We start from the raw sequence: 27,652 nt of genomic DNA, 5'->3' as shown, positions 1-27,652 counted from the left end.
TGTTCACTCTATAGCCCTAACTTTCTTCCTTTGAATTAAAAAAGAACAAGAAAATTTGGGTGGAAAATAAAAGTACCAGTAAATTGACTGGTATCCAACAATTGATGGACAAAAATATTATAATAAAAATGTTCCTCATTTAAAAGCTTAAGCAATTACGTGACATATATTAATAATTATTAAGCGATAAGTTTCTTCTTTGATGCTGCCAGGTTTTGTTTTCTGGCATCTTAATATGTTTTAGGCACCATGCAACATTTTGCAATTGTTGCGGGTTAGTTGATTTCATTTCAGTTATCTATCTAAGATAAGGTCTTTCTTGTTGGGGTGTGGTTGGGTGTGCCATTTACCTAGTGGACATGCCAAGTTGACAATCTCACACAAACATTCATGTTTGCAGTCGTAACAGCTACGCATTGGGATCTTTGTGATGACCACACAGAGCCATGTGATATACTGAGTGTTGGTCAATCTATTGTTTTTCAAATGCTGTTTGAACAAGAATTTTGTCTTTTTAATTTTCATCTTAAGCAGTCATTTTCCTCAGATGTAAGACTGTAGTGTGTGTCCTGAGTCAAGATTCATGGTGATAACTAGTGTGTGCTGTTTTTGTGTTTTTCCCCCCAGGAGCTACTGAGCAGACCGTTTCAAGAGGCCAAGAATAAACAAAAAGAAGGCAGGAAAATGACCTAATTAGCGACAAGCGTGACGGACAACCTGGTGCAAATGTGTTGGCGGTATATTCCCAAGTTTCACCCACAAGGAAGACACATGCATCAGTGCACAAACTTGTATACCACAAACCCCGCCCTTCCCTTCCTGTCATCCGCCCCAGTCCTCCATGGATTCCTACAACTTCCACTTTGAGAGAATGAGCAACGTGGACCTCCATCCTCTGAGCCTGCCCGTCAGCCGGCTCTCCCCCGCCAAGTCCAACAGCAGCATCGCCGACCATCTAGTCCACCATCAGCACGGCAAAGGAGACTCTGCCTACAGCTCCTTCTCTGGGGGGTCCACTGCCCCAGACTACCCCTCCCCCTTTCTCCCAGACGACATACAGTCCAGCTCCTTCAGCCACTATGCTGATCTTAAGTACGTGAAGTCCATATACCATCCCACCCAGGTTCTTCAGTCCGACTCAAAGACCATGGACCAACTCTATCGCTCTGTGGAAGCTATCTCTCAGCAATATCGTAACAATACCAACACCAATGTAAACCACCAGAATGGCAACAACAGTTTGCACATCAACAACAAAGCGCTCTCTAAAAAAGAGGTGCCTATGGGGGCTCATTCCCACCCTACTGTCCGTCCTCCTCCTGTTCCAGCACGAATGGATAGTTTTATAGCCACAAAAAACTTGGAAAACAGCCGAGTCCACAATCAAGGTACTGAATTTAAACCCCAGCCGCCTCAACAACAGCCCAGACCCTTCAGTCGACTCCATCCACAGCCCCATGGTCAAAATGCTCCAAAACCTGAGACGGCTAACCAAGATACAGGCAAAGCAAGCTTCAGTTCGGACCCAGTTTTCTCAGTGTGGAGGGGCTCTCAACAGGAACTGCCACAGGCCCAGCAGCCGCCAACATACCGCCCCCATCCCCAGCCTCACGATCAAACGAGGGCGCCGTTGAACCCAGAATACCTTTCCATCACTGATAACAAAGCAGCGGAGCAGGACAAGTCAATAAACTCCATAAGCCAGCCTGAGCACCTGAAACCCAGACTGCCTTCAAGCAGTGGTGTGTTTAATGAAGACCATAACAACAAGCCCAGTGGAAACAGTGGCCATTTGGAGAGTAAGCGCAAAAGGGCGCACTCGGCGCATGATTGGCTTGGTTCAGAGCCAGCTCGAGCTGCCAGCCCCTGGAATGCTGGTCAGGGTTTCATCAACAGCAGCATCCAGCATAAGGGTCAATTCTATTTTGTCACAGGACTGTGTAAGCTGTCTGAATCTGGAATGAGGACACACTCTGCATCTGTGTGTGGGTCTGAGACTGGAAGTGAGAGCTCCACTGTGGTGCTAAGAGAAAAAGGAAGATGCCACAGCACAATGGATAATTTGTTTAGATCTCTCCAAGATGAGACCTCTTTCAGTGATGCGAGAGAGGCTTTAACTTCTCAGAGCCAGGACCTTTCCTCCAGAAGCCAGGATCAGGAGAATCACAGACTATCCCTCATTTCAATGCGGTCCTCGAGAAGCTTCGACACCTTAGAAGAAATCGACATGATCCAGAGTCGGGATATTAGCCGCCACACTGCCAACAACCCTATATTCTACTGTGGACCTGAAAGAAACTGCCCACCACATTCAACCAAACCAACAAAGGAGGTGACCCCACTCATAAGCAATGAACAGCCTAACCCCCACAAGAGAGAGGAGCAAGCAAAAAGAGGGAAACGGCAGCCCTTGGGAGATGTAGCCAGCGAGAGGATAAACAAAGAAACAACCCCGCTACTGTACCACCTCACCGGAGCCAGCAGGGCGGCGTCACAGCCTAAAAAGGATGCTGATTTCAGTACAAAAGGCAACGAAGCAATTCTAAACAAAACAGGTCATGGAGACGTGGTTGGTAGCGAGAAGGAGAGACTACTAAAAAGTGACACGAGCAAGAACGATAGAGAGGAAGTTGCCTGTAACACGCTGGACGACTCCTTTAAAAAGTACTACAAAGAGAAGCTGAAGGATGCCCAGTCGAAAGTCCTGAGGGAGACGTCATTTAAAAGGAGGGACCTGCAGCTGTCATGGCCGCACCGTACCAGGCCAAAACCTGAGCTGAGGCCTACAGTTATCCACGCTTTCTCCTCATCACAGGACTCTGAGACCTCCACAGATACACTCACTCCCTCTGTGGCCTCTGAGGAGACCGAGAGGGAGAGCATCAAAGACGAAGTCAGGGAGAGTCAGGAGGAGAGGGACAAAGAGGCTGAAGAGGTAAACGGGAGGCCAGCGAATGTGGCCCAGCCCCAGGTAGCACGCATCAGAGGCAGGAAGCGATTGACTCAAGAGCAGAAAAAGATGTGCTACTCTGAACCAGAGAAACTCAACCAGCTCGGTGGAGCCCCCGTCCACTCTGCATGCCGCTCCTTTGGCAACGACACTGAAAGCCTGTTTGCAGTCGAATGCGAGGAAGAGGAACCTGCGCAGCAAGGGGAACAGGGACTGGTTGCAGCACGGAGGAAGATGTTTGAGACGAGAGGTAGAGCCCTCTCAGCTTCTAGCGCTACAAAATCCAACTTGAAACACATGCAACACAAGGCGCTGGTGGAGTACATGGTGCGTAAAACGGGCCAGAAAGTGCCCGAGCCACAGCAGCCGGCTCCTCAGTTACCATCTCCACCCAGACAGAGGCACTCTCTGGGGGAGAAACCCTTCGACTGGGGTCCCAGGCCTCTATCAGGAAATAATGAAGGCAAAAACACCAAGAATAAACCCAACAGACCCCACTCTGCAGGCCGCATCCTGGACTCCTCTGCCAGCTCTATCAGGTATGAAAAAGCAGGTCTTGTGTGATGCTTTTTGTTGTCATAAAGATTAAATCATTTAATACAAATTATCCCAATTCAGGTACGCCCAGTTCTTCTCGGCACAGTCTTGTTCAGGCCAATATGTGGGTCAGTCCAATCAACCCAGATGGAGGGAGAGCCAAGGCCCATCTCAGGGGAAGTCCGCCTCAGTGGAGAGTCTCTTGGACCAACCAGAACCACCATGTTTTTTAAGGAACAGATCCACATCCACACCACAGGTATGTCTGTACAGATTGAGACACTTAAAATGCATATTTTTTTAATAAAGTTAGTGTTTGACAAGCTTTCATGTTAACTTACCCCTGTGTGGCCTTTGCTGTACTATTTCACACTCATTTTGTATACTTTACAATTGCCTTTAGAAGGATTTAACTGGACAGATTAAAGTGTAATTCACGTGTTTTGACTTTTTTTCTGGGTTTGCAGGCACTCGATCATGAAGAGGATCCATTACCAGTTAATGCTATGGAAACCCCCAGGTATGCACCAGCAACGCAGACAAATTGGTACATTTGTATAGGTTTAGGTCACGAGAGTAATAGGTCAGTGAGTGTGCACAGACAATAAATCTTCTCTTAAGTCCCTGGGACACTGGAAAGTCAACACCCACCTGGTCCAGCTAGACAGCATTCCTCTCCAGAGGTTATGCATGGGTTGTAAAAGAAGAATCATTGACTCAAGCTTTTCCAATGAGTTGACATATTTCAAAATATGAAATTGTTAGTTGCCAGTCTTTAAAATGTAAAAATACAGAGCCTTTTTATGATGTATTTTTATTTGTCCTTAAATGATCATACCTTACCTTACTTAAAAAGAAATGTCTGCATACCTCCATGATGAATAAAGAGTCCAAAAACTTGAGACATTTCTACATTAGGGTTACAGCAAAGTGATATCTTTTACATCTTTCACATAAACATTTTGTACAATTAGCCCGTCTGCAAACACGTAAAACTCAAAGTTTGTTGCAGGATGAGTATTAGATAAATAGATAAAGAATTATTCCGTGAGAGATATAAAAAAAGAAAAACACGATACGAAGATGTGATGGCTACAGGTTGTGGTTTAGTAGTTTTTGTTTTAATTGAAAACTCTAAGTTATCAAACTTTGTTTAAATTGATGGCTTGTGTTAAACATTTTAACATTGATTGTCTCTGTCAGTCCTCAGATGCATGCCAGTGAGGACTCCTCATTGAAGCCGGCCCCTGAGGGCCAGCAGCGCGTCCGTGTGGTCGCACAGAGGGGGAAGTCCATGGAAGAGCTCGGGGCATCAAAGTTACCAAGACCATCGGCCATGAGTAAAAGTTCTGAGCAGTTAGATCAACTTTGGAGGGATCCGACTGAACCTGGAGGACCCGTCAAAGACAAGAGGAGCGTTTCATTCTTTGCTGAAGTCAGAGAAACCCAGGGGCTGGTCCGAGGGGGAATGAAACACAATGTAACAGGGCAAAAGGAAACGGCGATCGTTGGTCAGGGACAGACACAAAACCAAGCCCACATAAAGTCTGTGTCAAGGCAGAGCTCTGAAACAGAGGAGAGCGCCTCAGCTAGTAGATCCTCCTCCCCGGCCTCCTGCAGGACTCCCTCTGGATCTCCTGGTTCTCACGGCCCGGTTACAGATGAGGTCAGGTCCAGCAGACCGCCCAGTGAGACTCCACCTGACCCACCTTCCCCCAGATGTCCAGAGACCAGTGAGAGAGAAATCAAATCCACCTCGTCCACTCCCACCCAGACAAAGCTTCCCTGTGAAAACAGGCCCAGCTCCAGGTAAGATTACACTCTTTGTCAATGCAACATCTTTTTTCGTCTGTCAAATTGTTTGACAAGGGCCCGCTTTCTTCCACAACTTCCAAAACATTCCTTGCATAGTGCTCATTGGAATATATATCCCTTCAGCTTTGTAGACAAACACATTTTTTCTTCAGAAAACGGATAACCTTGCCCACTACACAACAGTTTATTATTGACTACTTTTTCTACTTGGGTCTTTGTTGGATTCAAGTATAATTTGAAATGTAGTCAATAATAAACTTGTGAAGCCGTTCCCCTTTACATATCAACACTGTTTTTCTGCACCTACATTTCTTTTTCAACAGGTGTGATTGTTAACCATGATGTGTTTATGTTTCATTAGAGTCAAGACTTCTCCTTCTGCATCTGGATCAGAGAGAGAGCAGTCGGTGGATGAAGAAAGCAACATTTCCCTCCAACTCGAGTCAAACCAGGAAGTGTCTCTGAGCTGCGGTGTCACCACCGATCCATCGCTGTGGATTCTCCCCGCAGAAGAGGAGATCAAAGAGGAAGTTCAGTCTTCGGCGCTGACAGACAACGTTTTTGACGACGAGTCCACCAGCCCCGCCCCTCCGACACAGACAAGCGAAACCTCTGTGTCTGCCTGCACCTCCATCTCTGACACAGACATCAGTCAGCAGGTGGAGGAGGAGGAACATCCAGAACCGGAAGATGAGAAGTCTGGAGAAAACCAAGCGACGGAGGAGAGGGGGACTCAAGAGGGAGAGACAGAGAGCCTGGAGAGGCCTGCTGAAAGACCAAAGTGGGAGGGGCTAGTAGAAGCGGCAGTCAAGGTTGACCAATCGCTGGCCAGAGTTTTCTACCCACTGACCAATCGTAAGACGGCACTGATGCTGATGGAGCAGCTGCTGTCAGAGGACACGCTGCTGATGGAGGAACACTACAAGAAGAAGCAGGAGCAGAAAGGAGTTGCAGAAAGGTAAACGTTAATGTCCTAGACCTAGAGCACAGCACTTAAAGTTTAAACCCACCTCTGGAACAGATCAATAATATAAACTTGTTTACACTTTTGGGAGGCTTTTCTTGCCTTAGTGGAGACGGAACACTCCTGAGATGTGCTCTGAAATAATGAAAATGAGGGAAATAAGTTCACCCGACTTAACCTTGTGACAAGCTGTGTACATGGAAACAAATAGTAATAATATAAAACAAGTTTAGTGTTGATGTGGTGTTTAGAGTGCAGAGTTAATTAGAATTCCTAGTTTAATGTTTCTCCGTGTAACTTGATACTGGTTCCCGTGTTATCTATTGCTGCCACACACGCACAGACACACCTGGCCATCTGCTTTCCGCGGTACATGACCTCACTGTGTAAGCACTCTCTTCAGATACATGGGGAATGTGCGGCTGCATTTCAGATTTCTCTCATATATAAATTAAAGTATTTGAAGATGTTGTATGTGGCACATTGATATGGTGCAGGAAAACTAGCTTGACCTAAAAACATTTGTCTTTTTCCAGTCCTGACACAGTGGAACAGGCTGAACCATCTCCTGCTCCGTCTGCTCCTGACAGCCCTAAACCTCCGAGTACAGACCTGCAGAGCAAAGCTGACATCACTGAGAGAAAGGTGATTATTCAGTCATGTGTATGGTTATTGTCAAAAGTACTTCACAACAGAAGTTAAGTGTACATTTCAATACTTTTAAACTATTACATATTTTACCATAAACCATATGTCTCTAAGAATGTCACAGCTTTGTACATTTAAATGACAAGAAAGCCGATAGGACCGCAGAGTAAAATTGAAGTTTAACCACAAACTTTGAGGTCTTCTTCTGATTTTCTTTTTAAAAAACGAGCTCTGGATTTCATAATGATACCATCTGGATGATATTTGGCCTTAAGTGGATTCATTTCAGACTGAGATAGTTGTGTGTCTCTTATCACATGATATACTGTCTGCCTCTTATCAGTATCTCCTACTTGCATAATGTTTGGCTTTGCAAATAGCCTTCCCCCTCTTCCTGAATGCCTCCCACATTCACTCTTGATACATTTCCCCTTTATTTATTTTTCACTGCAAATATGAAATACATTTTCTTTTCAAGTTTCAAAGTATTATTTATACACATATTGTATTTACCCTGTAGCACCATTGCCTACAATTTCTCACACATCTCCTCTTGTCTGCTTGAATTATCAGCGTCTCTTAGCGTCCATTATCGATGAGCGCCTTCACTCACTGGAGGAGACTCGCGGGGTCTTGCAGGCAGAGATCCAGGAGAACGTGGCCCACGGGGGGGTCCTGGAGGTGCTGGTCCGCGAGCGCTGTGTGCCCGTGGAGCTGGAGAGGTACAACCTGTTCATAGGAGACCTGGAGAGGGTGGTGAGCCTGCTGTTGTGCCTCTCCGCCCGGCTGGCCAGGGTGCAGAACGCCCTCAGCACCGTGGACCAACACACAGACGCTGAAGAGATGGTGAGGAACCAGAACTTCATATGGAGGCCTTGGGGTTGATAAATGAGGGTTTTCAGGGTCTGTCTCAAGAGGATTTTCCTTCCAAGAGTCCTCTTATCTTCTATAATTTATTGCTTAATGTAATTTGTAGTTGCATAATTGTCTGATGGTAATACTCCTGCCAGCAGGGAATGTTTTTGAAAACTCCTTGGTGGGGCCTTCAATTACCCTCCCAACTCCAAGCTTTCTGAAGCTACAGAGAAAAATACAGCACTCACATAGACATAATCCTAAAATAAAAAGTGTTTTGAGTGGATTCTGTAGCATCCAATTCTCAAATGCATATACCACTGTAATTATTCACATCACACATGTAAAAAAAAAGCATGAAGCTGAATAATCAGTGTTTAAATCTCCCTTCAAAATTGTATAAATCTAATCAAAAGTTTAGTTTATTTGTGTCTTTATATAGTTCCCATATTGGGAATTAATCTAAATTCAATCCGTTAAACCAGATGTGATAAATCAATCTACTGATAAACAGATACACACTAATACAGTTAAGTAAAAGCATACATTCAGGTAGTGTTTATGTAATGCAACCTCACCGTTTTTGTGATTTACTGCAGCTCATTTAGAGCCTCTGCCGGAAAGAAAAGACGACTGCGAGTGTTGGAAGTGCGCGGCTGCTCCCATGCCCTCGGCTTTCCTCTCGTGCTGTTTACTTTAGAACAGCAAACACATGCCACTTGGGAAGTTAAGGGCGACTTTAATGGAGTCAAGGTTTCTCACCGTGTGGAATTCAAAAAATGTTATCTATGACTAATTGCCTTTTTAGCTTATCTTGATTTGACCCCAACGTTTAAATAGACATTTGAAGAATTAATTTCATCTAGTGCACTTTTTGATTTGATATATTGAGAAACAATTACTTAAATTCCGTCATGTCATGCTGCATCTGAGGTAGCTACAATTAATAGTTTTTACTAGAACATTTAAATTCAAATAACTTGTTGTTTCACACGATCAGACTTAAGCTCTGTACCATGCTCTGTTTTCCTGTTTCATTATGCTGGTATTTACAGCATCAATTTATGTTAGCATGGATGCATTCGATTTCTAGATGTATCCGTGAAAGGGCTCTTTGTCGGTTTGTCCATCTGTATACAGCCCAGCTGAATGTGCTGCAAACAGGGAGCTTGTTAGAGGGTCATTGGTTTTCTTGCTGTTATCAGCAACACTGGTATTTACACTGACTCACCGAAACTGCAGTCCGGTTTCGATGACATTTGTACCTACCCTGCCCTCTGTTGACATAAGGAAACACTGCACCTCCTGCCCTGTGGTGGAACCATAACGCTTTCACAGCTCTCTATTACATCAAACACCATTATTACCTTTCAAATAAAACAAGAAAATCCCAAATATAATACTTGGACATGTTCAAATGCCTTATCAGCATTGCTCTCCAATTCTGAGTTCTCAGCAGAATATTTACTTACCCATTTAATACTAGGAGCATGAGCAAGGCACAATTTCAACACCATAATAACATTTCAATAACAGACCTAACACATTCCTTTGTCCCCAGCAATATCATGTGAGATGGAGAGGGAACATTAGCAGGTATATTTCATGTTCTTTATCCTCTGTGTCTGCACTCAGCAATCTCTGGACAGCCGCCACCGTCTGCTGTGCAAACAGAGGGAGGACGCCAAAGATCTGAAGGATAACCTGGACCGCAGGGAGAACCTGGTCTCCACCTTCCTGGGGCGTCAGCTGTCCGCCGAGCAGCTGCAGGACTATCGGCGCTTCGTGCAGACCAAGGCCTCGCTGCTCATCCGGCAGAAGGACCTGGAGGAGAAGCAGAGGCTGGGAGAGGAGCAGCTGGAGGCGCTCTCCAACAGCCTGTGAAGAGAGGAGCAACACAAGCACAGATTCCTCCTTCACTTGCCTTAAAGTAGTAGCTTGTTTAAGAAGACATGTAGAGAGGTGGCTGTCTTTTTCCCAACCCTGTCATGACTTCCTAATGTATCATTGAAAACGTTGACAAACGCATCATGCCTCCCGCTGCTCTCCTCTCATGCTACTCCCGAGGCTGCACATCAGATGCAAAAATCTGTGCACCTGAAGACTTTTCTCAATGTGTCGCACATCTTTCCATTAACTTAAAACACTGAGCTGGTTTTTTTTCTGTGTGCCTTGATGTTGCTGTGGATCGTTTTCCATTAGAGCTGCTGTGTGGTGGAAACTTTGCGTCCCCTGTTAGCGACTGTCCTCCACTTTTTCAATGAGATGGTAGTGCTACAGCCCTGTATCTGCACCTGTGGAAACCTATTATAAGCTTTAAGATTGTATTTGGACCTGTGTGAAGGCTTCAGTGAAAGTGTAGCCTGAGAGGGGGCGCTGTGCTGTATCATGTCAGCAAGATGTACAATAGCTGTAGTAGATTTAATCGTTATGTTTTTGTAAATATTCTTATTTTTGAATGTGTTTTCAAATTAAGGCACTAAAAACCAAAAAGGGTGAATGAAAAAAAAAGCACTTTGTAATGATACATAAATGCACATTTCTTAAAATCAGATTCAAGTAATTTCAATGAAAGCCTTACCCCATCCATTTAAACAATATCCCTGTTTTTGTCGTTGTTTCGTCATACATTTTCAATAGGAATGTCGACATATTTTTTATAAAAAAGGTACATGAGCACACCATGCAACATTAAGGATTTTGTACAAATTCTTTTCCAGCTAATTTCATACATAATGTTATTAAGCCTCAATGATTTCACGCTTAAACAGTTTCTCCTAAGGAGGTGCTAAACCTCTTTAATCAGATTATGAGTCAGCAAGAATTATATCACTGAGTATTTTCTCCCAATGTCCCTTTGTCACAGAAGTGACACGTGATACTTGAAATAGTTTTTATCAAACGGGAAAGTCCACAATCTTCACTTCAGGTGTCTTAAACTAATGTTCAATGTTCTAGCTCCACTGCATATCACCTGTTAGATATGTTACCTTTTAGTTTACTTAAATGTAGTAAACTCTTCTCAAAGGAAATGCACTCTTGAATCAAAAGACTTTCCCCCATTTTCTTTAAAGAATCTGTTTCCACATTTCTTTACTGAATCTTCAACTAGACGCATCAAAGTGACTGTTGTTCTCAAGTTGTTGTTCTCAGAATGTGTGCAACGTGTGTGTAAAATCAGGAATGTCTTCATTTCATGTTTATAGTGAGTAGTTGTTGAAGAGAAAGACAGAACTCCTATTGGTGTTTGCCGTTTAAGTTTTCAACAAAACTCCTTTTGTGGAAGTGATTCAATGTTATTATCCCTCAGGAAATCATACCTGTTGGCTGAACTGAAAAGGTTTCCAGTGTTGACTGTTTTATATATGATATTTATATAATGACTACAAAAGGCAGAGCATCATTTGCATCCCCTCCACATAAAACACCATTAACTCACCCTAACTCTAAATGTCAAAAAAACAACCTAGAAACTCTTAACTTTAAAGATATTGTTCTGTTTCTTTTGATACGCAGTTTCTCCATCCCCCGCCATCCCTGGAACATTTCTCCAGAGATTTACGACCCTGTCCGTTTCAGTTTGCTAAACAAATGTCTGTTTGTTTTGGCCTTTGTGCTGACGCAGTCCTGAAGGGTTAGAAAAGACTCTTGTTGTTCCCCGCAACCTTCAGGAATTTCTAAAGTATGCCACATTTAGGAGAAAGAAAGCTTGCGGGGGAAAAAGCTCCCACAGAAGAGGAGCAGCACATGGATAAATACTCATTTCAGTTCTTGCTATGTGTGTCTACTAACGGACATGTGACATTACTTGTTCCCGTCATTCAATCAAAGCAGTGTTTTGTTGAGTTCACAGGAAAATGGGCCTGTTTTTGAAGTATGATTATATTTAATAATAATGGGTTTAATTTATAACGCACTTCATATTTGAGTTCAAATCCCGAAGTGCTACAAGCAGTGAGCATGGAACCGTATAAAACAGTACACAACACGGTAGAATTGAGTAAAAAGCAGTAAAAACAAACAATACAAAAATAAATAAAAGGGTAGTAATAAATCAAATAAAAGGTCTAGGAAAAGGCTCTATTGAACAGATGGGTTTTGTTTAGTTTTCACATACTGGAAGCGTGTCTCATTGATCCAAACATCTGTTTTTGAAAATATTTCAGTAAGTCCCGGCTGGTGGGACGACAGCAAGCATTTCTAAATCCACTATTTCCGCTCTATTTCACATCTGTTTTATGTTGATAGTTAAAGTTGTTTTTTGTGCCTGTTTGGAGTTGTAAATGCCATGATGTTTGTTATATTGTGAATAAATTAAGCTCTCCCTCTCCCTCTTGTGTACCACAGTTCTTTAATCCTCTCCAGAGTGAGCTTTACTTAAGTCAAAAACAGATGCAGACACATGTATCCAAAGTAAACATTAACAAACAATTGACACAAATGTTGGCTACATTACATATTTATGCAACAAATGGTTTAAATTGTGTGCTTCTTCTTCAGTATCAGTTTGTCACATTAGTTCTCATAGTTGGTAGTCATTCAGTAGTTGAAGCTTTGCTGGAGTGGTGTTTCCTATCAGAGCTCATCTCTGCCCTCTGCAGCTCCATCAACAAACTGCTGCTGAGGGAGCTTTACTGTTTCTGCACTGGGAGCAATAATACACCGTTTTGAATGACTGTTCTGGTTTAAACACTGTTGGGGAGCTCCATAATCTATAGGGAGAAAAACTATTCAAAATCTTGATTGCTTTGTGAAAAGGGAGGAAATCTTGTTTTTTTATTGAATTCTATAAGGCACCAAGTCGGTCTTATATTCAATGCTAATTATTGTTTGAATTCAGTTTCAGCTAACGTGTGACTGGAGTCTCAGCAACTTGAAAACAAGAGGAAATAATGTAGGACTACTGAATATAAATATTATTGTACTACTACTATTGATTTAGGCTACTTTAGCTTACAAAACATTAGACATATCAAAACTGGACACAACATGGTTAACTTTAAATTGCTAGCTTCACCAAATAAATCCAAACCCACCTGCAAACACCTCTAAAGCTTTTTTAATCAATTGTAATATCTGAATAAGTAGGTAGTTAGTTTGACAATCAAACAAACAAGATACAAAGTGTTGAATTGGTAATTGTGTTACCTGTGGATGGAGCTATGCTATCTGTTCCGCTCTATCATAGTCTGTATGCTAAACTAAGCTAACCAGCTGCCGTACGCTATGTAGGCCTACTATGAGAAAAAGTTAAAAGGAATAGTTTGACTTTTATAAAACATCGCTTTCTTGCTGAGTTACATTTCTCAAATTGGGATCAATAAAGTTCTATTTTATCTTACTCTAAATGATGCGTCGCAGGCTCATATTTTCAGAACACTGTCTCTCTTTTGTCCCTTTCATGCATATTTGCCCTCACGTTCAGCCTCACAGAGGAATGCTGTCCCGTCTGTTTGTCAGCAATAACAATAGGCTACTTATTAAAATAATTGACACGGAAAAAGAAAAATGATTTCAAGTTGGAAAGACAAGATGAAACTCCAATAGGTCAGCGAGAGACAACAGACAGCACTTATCTTACTCTACTCATTAAACACTTTGAATAACATTCCCACAGAATGTAGCAGGGACATTAAACACAACTCTAGGAATTCTCAAAGATCTTTGTCAGTCTCTAATTGTATGGAAATTAGGTTGGGCATTATTACAAAGGCAGTGTTAGTGATGGAGTATTTAGGGTGTAGGCTGCAGATAAAAAACAGTAGGGAACAGGGTGGTGTAAAGACATTAGTTCCGTCACAGTACTGAGTAATAAGGAGCGTTGCAGCTGATAATTACTGACTAGATCTCAACAGTGAGGCAGGGAAAAAGAAAATGGTGGATGAAACATAACACTCTAATTTTGAAGCAACACCTGTAGCCTACCATTTAGGTGTTTATTTTTTATAATGTTAAATGGACCCTGTTTTATTTCACAGGATTTGAAGATCATGTCGATGACTCAGTGATTACTCTGCCAGGTGCTCAGATTAGTGGCTCCAAAGTTCATTTTTAAACCTGAACCCTGAACTCTCCACCAGCAGGAATGTCAGCACACCTTGAGTTTCTTCCTCCTACCAGTCATTAAACATTCACTTATAAAGACTGACAAGGCTTCGTACTCGAGCCTGTGCTCGTTTTATATCACCAAGATTTATCGCTTCTTCGTGTTACAGTGGATGTTGCTGTTGGAACGCATGCAGCTCTGATTAACCTAACTTAAGACCTGCTATAACCACATAAAACACACATGGGATAATGGTTTACAATAAAAAAAAAACGTTCCACGTTATATTTCACTACCAGCTTCAATTACATGACAACTTATACTTTACAAAAACAGGTTCATGTGGTGTTCTCTTACCAGAATATGCCTGGCAGGCCTTTTTGATGTTGTGTGGTTAACTTTACTTTACAAATACAGAGATGTCCACTGGGTTGTAACCAATACTTGACTATGAGGAGAAGACCAATTAATGAAAAATCCTGATCAAATCAGTAGATATTAAGCCATAGATCACTAAACAGTTGGGATAGTTGGAATATATTCGAAAATGTCTTGCAGAGAATGAAATGAGAAGATAAATATTTACTAATGTTGTCATCTATCCTAGCAAGAGCACATTTTCTAAATGTCAAACTAGCACAATTTATCTAATATGTTGTTTGTGGTACTGAGAAAATGTCCTTTATTGCAAGTGCAGATTCAGAGAGGCTTGTAGTAACTAATCCTCAAGTAGTATGATATCATGTTGCCACACTGAACCACAATATAAGAATTTCTCTTTAACTCCACTGTGATGCATTTTAAAGTTTAAACTATCACCCAGTAAATTGAGCATCTGTACTTTTAGCATTTTAGGTTGACATTCACATTTACAATATTTTCCATATTTAAAAAAAAAATGATCATTGCACAAACAGTTTCCTATAAATGATGGTATTTCTGCTTGTTTTATCTGAAGGATTTAAGTTCTTTCTCCACCGCTCTGGGTCTTGTTCTTGACCTTATTGACCTTTCTCCTCAGCAGCAGCAGTGGCAGAGAACATTTGCTTACTAAAACCATGAGGCACGGAGATGAAACATCGTCTTGACATGAGACAATGTACGCTGCTGGGGAAGTGACATCATGTAACGTTAAAGACACAGAGGGAGGTGACTCGAGGCGGGAACAAGACACACAGTCTGAGAAGCGGCTGACCACAGAACATTTCCGAACAACACTTCTTCAACTTTTGCCATGATTTCGGAAACTAACCATTAGATTTTTAGACACATATAAAGCCTTACTTTGATTTTTCCTTTTTTCAACTAGGAACAAGAAACCATGACAGACAGGAAACCAGGCAGCATTACCCCACACTTTCAGTCACCCACATGCAAACACACTCATTCCCAGTCAGCTGCTCATGTGGCTGAATCACAGCTGTCTCAACAAGCCCTGAAGATGGATCCAGGCCACATTTCAGAGAAGTTTTGGCACTGTAATGATTTATGGAGCACCTGCAAACCTCTTAATGAACATGCACTTTGCCTATGCTAGTCAAATATTTTACAATCCAGGAAATCCAGTTTTTGTTTTCTTCCAGGAAATTGCAGTGAGTTGTGTGCCTCTCTAAAATGCTTAGCAGTGTTTAATAATTCATCTCGAAGCTGAGAGGTACCAAGTCCCCTAAATCCTCCTCAGAGGCACCCATTTTTTTTATTGTATTTATTTAGTTGCTTTTAAAAGTTTTAGTCACCCATATGTCATCACATCTTCAATTTAGTTTGGGCATGTTTGCCCGTGGAAATCAAAAAGGATGACTGCTTCATTACATAAGTTCATATCAGTTAGTCAAAGGGGAAAACACACAAGTCCTGTCGTGATCTGTTCGCTACCTCAGAAATAGAATGCATTGGTCATAGATTGATTTCCTGTTAACAGACGTAATGAATGCATGCAAACTTTGTTAAAATAAGTGTCTGATTTATTTCTCATGAAATGCATCGCAGTTGATTTACAATCACAACAAATGGAACTATATATTTTACAGGCAGTGGAAGAAAATATGCAGTTTTTTTCTGAAATGCAGATGCGACTGGAAAACAAATTTGACTCTTCATTCAAACAAACAGGAAATCATAATCAGTAATTAAACATCATCAGTGTTTAGCTCAGTTTCCATGTCTGAAGATTAAAATGACACATTCGACGGACCACAGACGGTGAGTAATAAGAAAACTCTGAATCATGTTTTGTTCACACCTGTAAACTCTACCATTAGATATAACTCAGAAACGTAACATATGTAACAACAAATCTGTCTCTCAGTCATAATCAGTAAACCATGCATATTAGTTTTTCATATTTTATGCCAAAAGAAAAGTCAAAAAATATGAATAAAGCAAACAACTTTTTTGTGACCTCATTTAGTCATATGAATAAAGCAAACAACTGTTTTTAGTTGTTGTCATTGTTGAAGAAAGCCTGAAAATCAGATGAATGTCAGTCAAGAATCGGATGTGTGGCTCTAAATCCACATGAGAACAAGACAAGACATTATTTACATAAAAGCATCTGATATGACTCTCTGTCTCAAGCTGCTGTCTTCTCGTTCCTCGATGGGGTCTTCGCTCAGGGAGTAAAATCCTGACCTCTGCTTGTGCTTCTTCTTGGTGCCCATGACATTGGGATTGAAGAGGCGGCTTATTGAATGCAGGCCCTTTGAGAGATCCGGGAACAGATCCAGCTCTTCTTTCTCAATTTGCACTATGTCCGGAGCCTTTTGAACTTTGGGTTCACCCAGCATCTCTCTCACTGTCTCAGAGATGCCCCCGTGCAGATAGTGGTAGGCCTTCTTTCCGCAGTTGTCCCTAATTCTTGGATCGGCACCGTGTTCCCCCACCAGCATGGCCATGATGTACTCCTGATCATGCAAAGCGGCAATGTGCAACGGAGTGTAACCTCCATGTGTTTTCGCATTAATGTCAATGTCCACTCCTCCTTGCCTGGATAGGTCAATAATATTCACAAGCATTTCACTGTTCCCACATTTGGCTGCCCAGTGCAGAGCGGTGAACCCTGACATGAAGTCCCTCTTCTCGGCCAGTTGGTTGTCTCTCAGCAGCAGGCCGTAAACTTGGCTCCAGTGACCGGCGGCACACTTGACCAGCCATTCATGCTCAGCTTGCTCCAAGGGAAACAGAGAGGGGCCCCTTGTCTCCTGAACCTCTGACGCCTTGGTGCTCTTCACTGACCTCCTCAGCTGGGGCGAGCTAATGCTACTGTCCGTCTCCGCTGAACTTCTCTTGTTCCTGAAGGAGTCCAGCTTCGGGCTTTTAGGAGGATCATCTGGGTCTAATTTTAGTTTTCTGATCTCCACCATTGTAGTGCTGGGTGGCATCCTCAGAGGTAAGGCATATGGTTTGCTCTGGATCCTGGTGGGCTCATTTACCCTGCTTCCTCTTGAATCTTCATTTGTTTCCTGCTTCTGGATCTCAAAGTTTAGCACTCTTTTAATTCTAACACTTGTACATTTGCTTCTTTGCAGTGCCTGCTGTATAGAATAAAGTATTTCGGTAGGATTGTCACTTAATTCACTTTTATCTTCTTGATCAGGCTCGGAAACAACTGATCTCTCCCCTCCTGCTGCCTCCTCAGAGCCTCCAGTCTCCTCACCCTGCACAGGTGGGCGCTGCTGCTCACCTGTCTGCGGGATCTCTTTATTTGCACTCTTCTCCACACGGATCTGTTCGGTCTGGGCACCGTCCAGGAAGTGCTGATACGTTTTCCTGACGACAACGTACCGGACACCGTCGATTTCTTTGACGAAAGCGACATTGTTAACGAAAGTCTTGAAAAGCTCCTTGTTCTGTTCTTTCTCTGCGGAATCTTCGCAGTTTATGGAGTCTTTGAATTTACCCACCAAGTCGGATTTCTTCACTTGGCCCCCCTCCGCTATCAGCAGAGAAAGGACGGATTCTTGCGTCAAAATCATGATTTAATCTGTATGATTTACGTGGATAAAAGTTAGAACTTCTACCTCCCACAGCCGCCCTGTTACTGTTACCTTTGTCCTGTGAGAGTACAGCCTCACCTGGCCGCGCACTTCTCTCCTCCCCACCTGGAGGAGTCTTTTCCGGGAGAACGCGCAGACGTGGACACAATCTGAATAATACATGCATATTTTTTTCTAAAGACAAAGTGGCTGCGAGATTACAATTGAAGACTAATAATATCACCTTAATTTCTCTAATAAAATAAAAAATAAATTAAAACAAATGTAAAATAAATCAAATAAATGTACAATAAATGTATTAAACAAGAACATGTGTTTTTATCAGCTTCAAAATGCCTACCCCAAAGACCACATACACTTTTCCCCATGATAAGTTATGCACATAATAATTGCAAGAATAATAAGAATAATAATTAAAAAGTCTACTTTTATTCAAAAGCAAGGCAAGTTTATTTATAGCACCTTTCAACACGACAATTCAAAGTGCTATACAACAATTAAAGACAGTAAGATCATTAAGAAATGGTGCAGGGGAAACACATTATTAAATGGCAAATGTAAACATTTTCAACAACGTTTTTTTGCCCAAATATAACCATGCTTTACTAAAGTCTAAGATATAAAATACAGCCCTTAACATCAATAATTGGTGGGGCCCCTAAACACACAAACACAAAGTTGTAAATGTTTAATGTAAGCTGGATGCCAGCATAAATCTGTGAATATAATGTACACGTCCCAAAGGTACCAGCTACACAGTAGGCTACAATACACACAACAACATAAACACTGATTATAATAGGAGTTAATTAAACACAATATTGGAGCAGTATCAGATTGCCTTATCTGAATGGCTGACTCTCACTCCTGTACAATGTGACCTCATTTAATAATTTAAAGGTCCCATGTCATGCTTTTCCGGTTATTACCCGTCCCGTGTTATGAAGGTTTTTATGCATGTAAACGGTCTGCAGAGTCAAAACCCTCAAAGTAGACCCTGTAGGGAGTAAAACTCTAACACAGAAAATACCTCCCCAAAAGGCCTCGTTAGAGATTTCTCATTTTCCATTGTTTACTTCCTGGGTACTCTGACGTGGGGATACCCAGAGAGGCCACACCCTCTGCCAGCCTTTCACGAAACAAAGCTTCCCAAACCTTTCAGCAATTCATGCCGGATATACAGCGTAGGGCACTGAAGAACGATGCGGTTCCTACTTTGTTTGGACCAGCGGGAGATTCGGGTATACACAACCTAAGTATTCATTGTTGTTTGTGTATTTATGATGTTTAAAACAAACAAGGTATCTACCATGACTGTTTAAATGGGTAAACGTTTTTCGGGCTACTACGTTGGGATCGCGGAGAAATGCTCTCCGCAGACCCATGCTCACAGCATTTTTCTTACTCAATATCAAGCCACACTTATTGTTTTTACTTCGGCTGTGAATGTTTGTGTGCTCAGGATGAGTCTAACTTGTTCTCGCTGTATCGCCGACATGGAAGCCTGTCTGCTCCTCGCAGCAGCTTGCAGCAGCAACGAGCCTCTCAACGTCGCGACCAATCAGAGCACACTGGGCTCACAGGGAGGGGGCAGGAGCTCCAACAAGCCATTTACAGAGTGAATACACATACTATACAGAGATGCTGTATGAGAAACCAATGTGAGTTTGGAAAATTGCACAGTATAAATCTATTTTAGTATGCCTCAACAATGGAATTATGATCAGTAGAAATGGCCATGACATGGGACCTTTACATATTGATGCACTCTCTAGAAAACGGCACAAGCAGACATAGTTGTCTACACTGAAGCGGTGATTAGGTGTTTTACTATCTCTCCCGCTGACACACATATTTGTGCTCTGCCTCTGTCGATCTGCGGTGCTGTTAGCTCATGTTCTGACTTGTAATGCATGCAACATGACATTCCTGGGTTGTGAACGATTGTGAATGGGAGTTCCCAAGAAGTGGCCATATTGGAACACATCTGACCCACTCAAAGATCTAACATGGACGTCAAGACAGTTCTCCTCCTACTCTAACGTACGCATACACTTTGACAGCGAAAACACCTCGAGGCTATTTAAACTGCTCCAAATTAAAGATATATAAACATTTATTACGGAGGGACTTTTATATGGGGAATAAAACAGAATCTTAATGAAATAAATCGCGATTGTTCGTTAACTGTATGACACACGCTGCGCATTAGTACGCATGCGCATAACTGACAAACCTGCCGAACCGCTGTTACGTCTGTTTATCGACTTTTTTAACCGACTAATTGTCCTTCGCTCCCAAGATAGATAGTAAATATTAATAACACATTACTTTCCCTCTCTTGTCAAAGTCGAATTGACGAAAATAAACGATGAATACGCCTGTCTGAGCGAAGCAGAAGTGAAGTAGCAGGGAGTCCTCTTGACGCCTAGCTTAGTAGCCTCCCTGTCCAGTTAGCAGCTCCTCTCCGTCTTGTGTCGCTCTCTTCCTATCTCTGTCAACGGCTCAGTAGTTTAGCAGTACGGAGAGACGAGGGCTGCTCCCTTTCTGCTCAGTCAGCCCAGCACACCCACACCATACATTCCACCACCATGGCTGCCACAGATGTTGACGTGTTTTCGGTAAGTAAAAGCCACGGGGTTCCTTTTTTTGGGTCCATAGCAACCGAAAATATTGCATGTGTAGCTGCAGGAATACTTGGTAGTGATTAGTAAAAGTGTGTGTGTGTGTTAGCTGCTGTGAAGCTAAGCCTCCCCCGCTTGGGAAGCCTGTAATGTGGCCGAGATGGTGGAAGTGATTTCTGTGATGGAGTGGTTTTTATTTTAGACCAATTAAGATGACCCTGCATATTGTTTACTATATATTTGTCGTGTCCTGTTTGGTATTGTTCTGTCTTTCTATATCTTAGTATGTATTGCTTATGGGCGTATTCAACTGTTTACTATTGACGTTATTAGGGGTGGTCGTAAACGTAACACAGTTAGAAAGGCTACTATTATAAGTGTATTTGACGCTATAAAATACCATGCTGTATTTAATATCTACATGTACAGTAGATAGCAGTTACTACAGTGTGCTGAGCCCTGACATGTGTTTCAATGTAACTTCCTCTTAGGGTAATTAAACTTCACTTCTGTTGTCTCGTAATGTGATGTTTACACAACATGCCATTTTAGTTTTACCAGCCATATGCTAAACCAGCTCTCATTACATTGCATTTGCATTAGGTTGGGTCATACTATCAGATGAGAGTGGAATGTATCCTGCATTTTATTAATTGTGACAAGCCCTGTTGTCAGTCAGGTCCGGTGTGTTACAGTTCATGCAATACAGGTTTACGAAAATAGCATAGAGTAAGAGAGTCAGCCCTCAAGTATGTCAATAATTCACACAACAAAGCATTTCAAAAGCCAAAATTATGGTGACGAGGCGTATACACAGGAGGGGATTTAATTCGGGTGATTAACTTTTTGTCAGATGCTTGAAGAAATCCCTGGGGTGGTGAATTGGACAGTAAGCACACAGAGTTTTAGGGATAAAGAGATTAAGAACACACTCCAGGGCCACTCCTACCACCTCTTGGTGTAACACGTCTTGGAAGAAAGGATCCAAAAAAGGAGCATATGATATTGCACTCTTGGCATTTCTTAAATTAGGAAGGTGTCCAAGAGGGGATGCAGGTTGCCAAGGATAATGCTGATATTGCAGTGAAACAGGCCAGTTGAACAACATTGTTAGCACAGTGTCCTGGCTGTCTGTCCGACTTCCTGCCTAATTTTCTGAACTAAATTGGACTGTATTGAACAAAGTTACTCGCCTTGCAGGTTGTGTAACGGGCACGCTGTTAATTATGTTAAATCATTGATAGGGATGTGTGGTTGGTTGCGCTGTTGACCCTCATCCATCGTATATCGTAGATTTGGTATAACTTTCTAGGACAGACTCGCACATGGCGATCAATGGAGGCAACTACCCATCTATTGTTTTCCCTCATTGATTGCATTATAGAGTGTGTACTTAGTATAGAACATGATGCTGTTCATTTAAATGGTTATGTAATGAAATGCCCTACAACATATTTAGCATGTACAGTGCTGCTTACTGACCCCAAAGATTATTGTCTCTCCCGTGAGGCCTGCATGCATAAAATGAAATTAGCTTCATAAATTACTTAGAGGCAGGAGACAAGGAGTGAGGAATTATGTGGCAAGTTGCTTTGCACTTTAAAAAGGCAGCTTTTGCTTGTTTGTGCAGAGGGTGAATATATGATCTAAATGTGTGCTTTATTCAGACTGCATTTCTTCATTTGAAACGCATTCCTGTTGTTCAGCTGCTCACAACGGACTGCAGGTTGACTGCACTGACTGTCAGCAGTGATGTTGGCTGTATGTATAGAACATACTGGCCACAACAGCCTAAAGGCGAGCGTGTCAAATCAGATGTTGTAGATGAATGATGACAGCCAAGCTGCAGCGTCTCTGTTGAGTCAATATCCATCTATAGATTCAGTCATGCTCAGAAGACATGTTTGGAGAGTAATAGTAATGCTTTAGAATTAAAATAGCTCATTAAATATTGTTGGAAAAGTATGAATGAATATTTAGAGGCAGCTATGTTTTGATATTGAAATTCCATAATTCAGTTTGAACAAAGAATGCAAAGTTCACCATACAACGTAGTCCGCATTGAACAGCTGTTGGCATAGCCTGGAAGTTATACCTTATTCCTTTTATGTTTAATCATTTCAGCACCCAGTGAAAATATATCGACAGTCATGTGTGCTGTTGAAAGGCTTTACAGCTTCAAGTGCTTTACATTTCATGCAAATTTGCTTCACATTGTATGAACAGAACAAAGGCTGCATGGAGTCACATTTCTTCAATTATTTTTGGATTCTGAGACATGCAACTTTCACGAGGCATGTGAATGCTGACATGGCTCAAGCAGGGGGGGAAACGACACAAGAAACACAATGGGGGAAAAATGCATTTGCTTACTGTAGTCAAAACAACATGAGCACATGATGAATGACATCTCTTGTTTTTCCATCTTCTTTTGAGTAATCATAGCATGACAAAATGAAAGCAGGATTTACTGCATCCAAAAAGAGTCTAGAAGAGAGTCTAGATCAGGGGTATTCAACTAAAATTCAACGAAGTCCAGTTAGAGAAAATGTCCCCATGCAAAGGTCCAGAACATCAAACTGTCTAACTTGCTTCATGAATTAGTGTGATATATATTGAAGTGACCTGTAGCTTTATCAACGTCTGCATGTAATCAACAACTGACTGCCAATCAAAGAAAGAAAGTACAATTCAAAAACAACTATTTATTGTCAATTAACATTACTTAAGTACTGTGGATATGTGTAATGTTCCTCTCGGGCTGCATTTAAAATAAAATAGAGAAAATAAATAAAATGGCTTTTAAAAATATATGCATCTTAAAAGTGCTTAATTTTAGATAAATAAAACAAAGTGTAGCAGCAGCTTGAGTTTCCCTTTTTCTTTGTTAACCGTTTCACATCATGACTTAACAGTTTCAGCCGATTATAGAACAATATCAGTCTTTACATATCATAACAATTGAACAGTTTTAAAGTTTCTCTTTCTTTACCTCTTATATTGCAGTCCCTCACTCGCTTTTTTTTAATTCAGTGTGAGAATTGAGCTGGAGCTTGTCCTGCCAGGAGTTTAAATCTGGGCTGAAATGGTGTCAGGGCCATTCTCATACACACATGCAGGTTGGTTAGCCACGGTTAGCCTGCGCTGGAACGATATTTAGTTTTAATTTTGATCCTGGTGGACTGATCATATCGGGCTCTGAGACTGCTTATTTTGTGTGACCTCAGTTCTGACTTGAGAGGGAATGTTTGGTCAAACACTTTGTGTTTTGTCTCATAGTGGCGTTTTGGCACTTTTAATGAGCGCCACGGTCTCTGAACAAATGAGACACACTGGTTCTGTGCTCCCAGTGGGCAGGATGAACATGAATGAGTCCACTCAGGGTTAAAAGCTCTGTTCTCACTGTCCACTTTCCTCTTCTTGGAGAGCGCCATGTGTCATTATTTGTCTCTCCCTGTCTGCCGCTAACACTCCTGTTCAATCTCCTCTCCGCTTCTCTCCCTGTATCGCTAATTATTCTCTTCACTCACTTTCCTCTCCGCTTCTCTCTGCCGCGCTCTCGTCTCTTCTTCTGTGTTTCTCTCCCTGTATCGCTCACTCGTCTCTTTCGCCCCCTGTCGGTGGCGGTTAAAATAGAATCGCCCCGTCAAAATTGAAATCCCCTATTAATGTATTGATTATAGGTCTGGGTCCGTATTAGGGCTGTGCATCTTCACTGGTCTCACGATTCGATTACGATTATCCTGTCAACGATTCGATTCAATTCGATATCCCGATGCATCCCGATGCATCACGATTCATACCAATGCGTTGCATCCTCAATTTTCTATATTACTGCACATGGCTTATTTTTCATCAATGCATACATGCAGTAAATACATATGAACTCTCTTTTTATTATTTAGAAAGTGCTTCAGAAATCAATAACATAAATGTCTTGACATTCATTTATAAACCAAAATAAATGAATTGTATAGGTCTAGCTTCCCTATATCTGTGTGTGAAGTTGTTCCATCCTCAAAAACAAAAAACTAATGCTTCTGCAGTCTAGCTGCAGCTTCTAGCTACGGTCTTCTGTTAAAAAAAAGGACACTGAATGTCCTGAATGTGGCATCACACACAGGACTTGAGTCTGAACACAGCAGACAACAGGAGTATTTACAACAGCATATACAAACAAAAATAGTGCATGTGGGTGCACACTTACATTCTGTTTTACTGTTACATTAATCCCATGAATGTATGAGATTAAATTAGCTTCATTATATCTCAGTGATTAAGTGAATAATAAAGTTTCTATCGGGTCATTATCAGCCTGTCACTCATTATTTTCAGGGCGGGGTTTGGAGGAACGGAGAGGAGACGGTGATCGCGGAAGCTTTTTTCCTCCTGCCTTCACAAACTTTACACAAGTATATATCGTCTGGAAATTGCTAGAGGACATTCATACTTTGCAATCCAAGACTTAATTAAATCCACCAAAAACCTGACATGATTGTAACGCGATTATTTTTTGAAAAACATAAATCCCTGTGCCGCAGCGACACGGAGTGATTCAGAGCGCGTCCTTCTGCTGTTGGTTCTGGACTGGTGGTGTTGTGTTGGTGGATAAAGCAGACTGCTCCGTGTTTGGTGTTGCTGTGCCGCTGTCACGTCTGTTCCCTGATCTCTGCGTCACCGACCGATTTTATATTAAAGTGACAGAAAAAAAAAACGTTATAGTAAAGCCGCGGCCGGAAAATCAGGAAGCAATGTTACTACGCTATAACCGATTATCTTCCGTCACTGCATCGAGACCGAATCGTCCGCATCGCAATGCATCGTAGAAACAATTATTTTCAACACCCCTAGTCCGTATAGGTCCGGGCCGTGGTCCGGCTGTTGCCGACCCCTGGTCTAGATCTTAAATACTTATCCTTAGCGTGTGTGAAAGCTTACATGCAATGAGTTTTTACCTCTAATTGATAAAGAAATTACAGAAGTGTATCTTTTGGCTAAAACATAGCTCACAGGACAATAAAAATGATTTCATTACGATACATTATTCATCTTTCTCCTTTCAGTTTTAAAAGGTAAACTCGATTCTTGAACAATCATTTAAAGATAAGTCTATCTCGTAAAACAGTTCCTCTATCTTCCGTCTCTCATTTTTGTGTCCTTCCTGTTGGGCAGAGATGAGTGATAAGGATGAGCAGTAATGTGGCCATTCAATGGTTTTGCGTGACTAACAGAGAGAGAAAAAGTGAGGGCATTTGATTAGATAATAAACAGAAAGTCTTTTTTTATCTCTGAGCTTTTGAATTCCTGATGGCACACACATGACGTCCTAATCTCAACCATTTTTGCCACAACGGCATTACAGCTAGCACAAGTAGCAGCATGAGAACATATGTATAACAAAGACTGAGTAATAAGTATATTTACTGTATTGTTTGCTGTACCATTCAACACACACTATTACAATTCAAAGGACAACAGGCACTTTCATAAATCTATGTAAAGCTCATTGAACAGGAAGTGATATCAACTTTATATAAAGAGTAGTGTTGCTTAAATGTAGTTCACTTTAACACCTACACTTAGCTCGGACTGAGTTCCCCAATCTGTCCACCAACCGCATGCTGTGGTCGGTAAAAAGATGACTCACCCTTCAAAAACCAACTGAGTATTTGTGATAGAAGTCACGATTTTTTAAAACACATGTCAGCAGTTTCATATGATGTTTTCATTAGGTATAATCCATAGTTTGGAAATGTTTGTGATCAGTTTTTTTTGTCAATCAAATAATACATTTTTCCTTTAGCCATCTTTTTGTTCTCAGGTCCAAGTCATGTTGCCCCCACCCCATTTGCTTTAGCCTCCCTGACCTTTATAAAGGGTGGGGAACCTTTTTTCTCTCAAGGGCCATTTCAATTTTTACTACCCTCCGAGGGCCGTACAAATGATTGAACTCAACCTCTGCTTAAAAAAACTAAAATCACAGCCCATTCATTTGGCCTTTCTTTCATGCTGTGCAAAGAATAAGCAACCTCTTAATCCAGATATTTTACCATGACTCGCGCATACATGCATGTGCACGGTTATGGCATGACCACCAAAACAGAAAGATATGGACACAAGATGTGTGCAAATGTATTTAGCGTCCTATCCATGTGAACATGATTTAAGTGGGGGGGGGGGGACCTAACCTCCTCTCCTCTAGGGGGTCCGGGGGCATGCAAATGTTGAAGTTAAAGCATCAATCTGGTGCACTTTGAGAGCAAAATTAAGAGATCTATGGATACATGTCTCAACACCCATATGAAACAGAACTGTAAGCAGATTTTCATTTTCTTTATGGATATTTTACAAATCACTCCCCTTTTTAAACTGTATTCTTGTTTATTAATAACAACTTTTTTTGTACTGTTATATAGTATTTTATACCAGTTTTTCATTTATTCTCTTAATGTTGTATAACTATAATGATCATATAAAGATTTACCTCTACCTCACTGGTTGTAGAAAAAGCTTCTTATATTCCTTAGCATAGCTAGCTAACCAGATGCTAATAACAACAAAGTTATTGACTGTATGATCAGTATGACGGATGAACAGATCGCCACTGTGCTTTCAACTAAAGACACAGCCACGCAAAAACTGCGGCATGTGTACGGCTCCTTATAGGCCATAAGGTGAACCCTGTTATCGTTTCAACCCGCTCCACAGAAGTGAAACTACACAATCTTTAGTTCATAAAAAAGAACGAGTCATGCTTATCCACCAAAAAAAATATCGTCGCTAAAATTCCTGCCAATTCTTCTAGGCACGTAATTATTGGCTGAACTAGTCCCTTCGAAGCGTAATAATATCTTGGTCCAAAGTCGTGCCACGGTTCGTCACGTGATCGTGCTACACCAATTGGGTAGCTGCATATTGTCAACAGAAGTGAAAGATGGCGGCCGCCATGGTTACGCTAAACCAGACCAAATGGATTCTAAACAGTGCTGTATGCTTGTTTTATGTCATGTTTTGTCATATGTCTTAATACATCACTAAGTCCGAGGTATTTGCGTTATATACGCGGTATTTGTGAGAGGTTTTACTATCTGGGAACAGAGTTGACCATCGAATCAACATTGACTAGCAGCGTTTATCAGCCAACTCCAGCTACAAACAATTTCCCCACGGGGATTAATAAAGTATATCAAACTCATATTTATCAAACTATCATTCCTG

General features: G+C 41.6%; 3 protein-coding genes across 9 annotated transcripts in view; 2 read left to right on the top strand and 1 right to left on the bottom strand.

Moving 5' to 3' along the window:
* Positions 1-12,099, top strand: part of shroom1 (shroom family member 1) — a 31,340-nt gene extending 19,241 nt beyond the window's left edge. For all 6 annotated transcript variants that reach the window (XM_034206649.1, XM_034206654.1, XM_034206650.1 and 3 more), the window contains exons 2-9: positions 628-3,489; positions 3,569-3,746; positions 3,955-4,007; positions 4,691-5,296; positions 5,664-6,260; positions 6,803-6,911; positions 7,488-7,760; positions 9,405-12,099. In XM_034206649.1, coding sequence (XP_034062540.1) covers positions 842-3,489; positions 3,569-3,746; positions 3,955-4,007; positions 4,691-5,296; positions 5,664-6,260; positions 6,803-6,911; positions 7,488-7,760; positions 9,405-9,653 — 4,713 coding nt within the window. In that variant the 5' untranslated portion in view covers positions 628-841 and the 3' untranslated portion in view covers positions 9,654-12,099. The remainder of the gene's footprint in view (positions 1-627; positions 3,490-3,568; positions 3,747-3,954; positions 4,008-4,690; positions 5,297-5,663; positions 6,261-6,802; positions 6,912-7,487; positions 7,761-9,404) is intronic.
* Positions 12,100-15,761: 3,662 nt separating this feature from the next.
* LOC117540205 (ankyrin repeat domain-containing protein SOWAHA-like) lies at positions 15,762-17,920 on the bottom strand. The gene has a single exon (XM_034206764.1). It carries the CDS (start codon positions 17,787-17,789, stop codon positions 16,356-16,358), a length of 1,434 nt encoding a protein of 477 aa, XP_034062655.1. The 5' UTR covers positions 17,790-17,920; the 3' UTR covers positions 15,762-16,355.
* Positions 17,921-20,150: 2,230 nt separating this feature from the next.
* sept8a (septin 8a) overlaps positions 20,151-27,652 on the top strand; it is a 45,372-nt gene continuing 37,870 nt past the window's right edge. The window contains exon 1 of one of the 2 annotated variants that reach the window (XM_034206727.1): positions 20,151-20,431. In XM_034206727.1, coding sequence (XP_034062618.1) covers positions 20,402-20,431 — 30 coding nt within the window. In that variant the 5' untranslated portion in view covers positions 20,151-20,401. The remainder of the gene's footprint in view (positions 20,432-27,652) is intronic. The other variant, XM_034206728.1, reaches the window with a different exon arrangement.

This window comes from Gymnodraco acuticeps, unplaced genomic scaffold (assembly GCF_902827175.1).
Source record: "Gymnodraco acuticeps unplaced genomic scaffold, fGymAcu1.1, whole genome shotgun sequence".
Classification (NCBI taxonomy): Eukaryota; Metazoa; Chordata; class Actinopteri; order Perciformes; family Bathydraconidae; genus Gymnodraco; species Gymnodraco acuticeps.
Note: the sequence above shows the minus strand (reverse complement) of the source record. Positions and strands in the feature narration are given on the sequence as shown.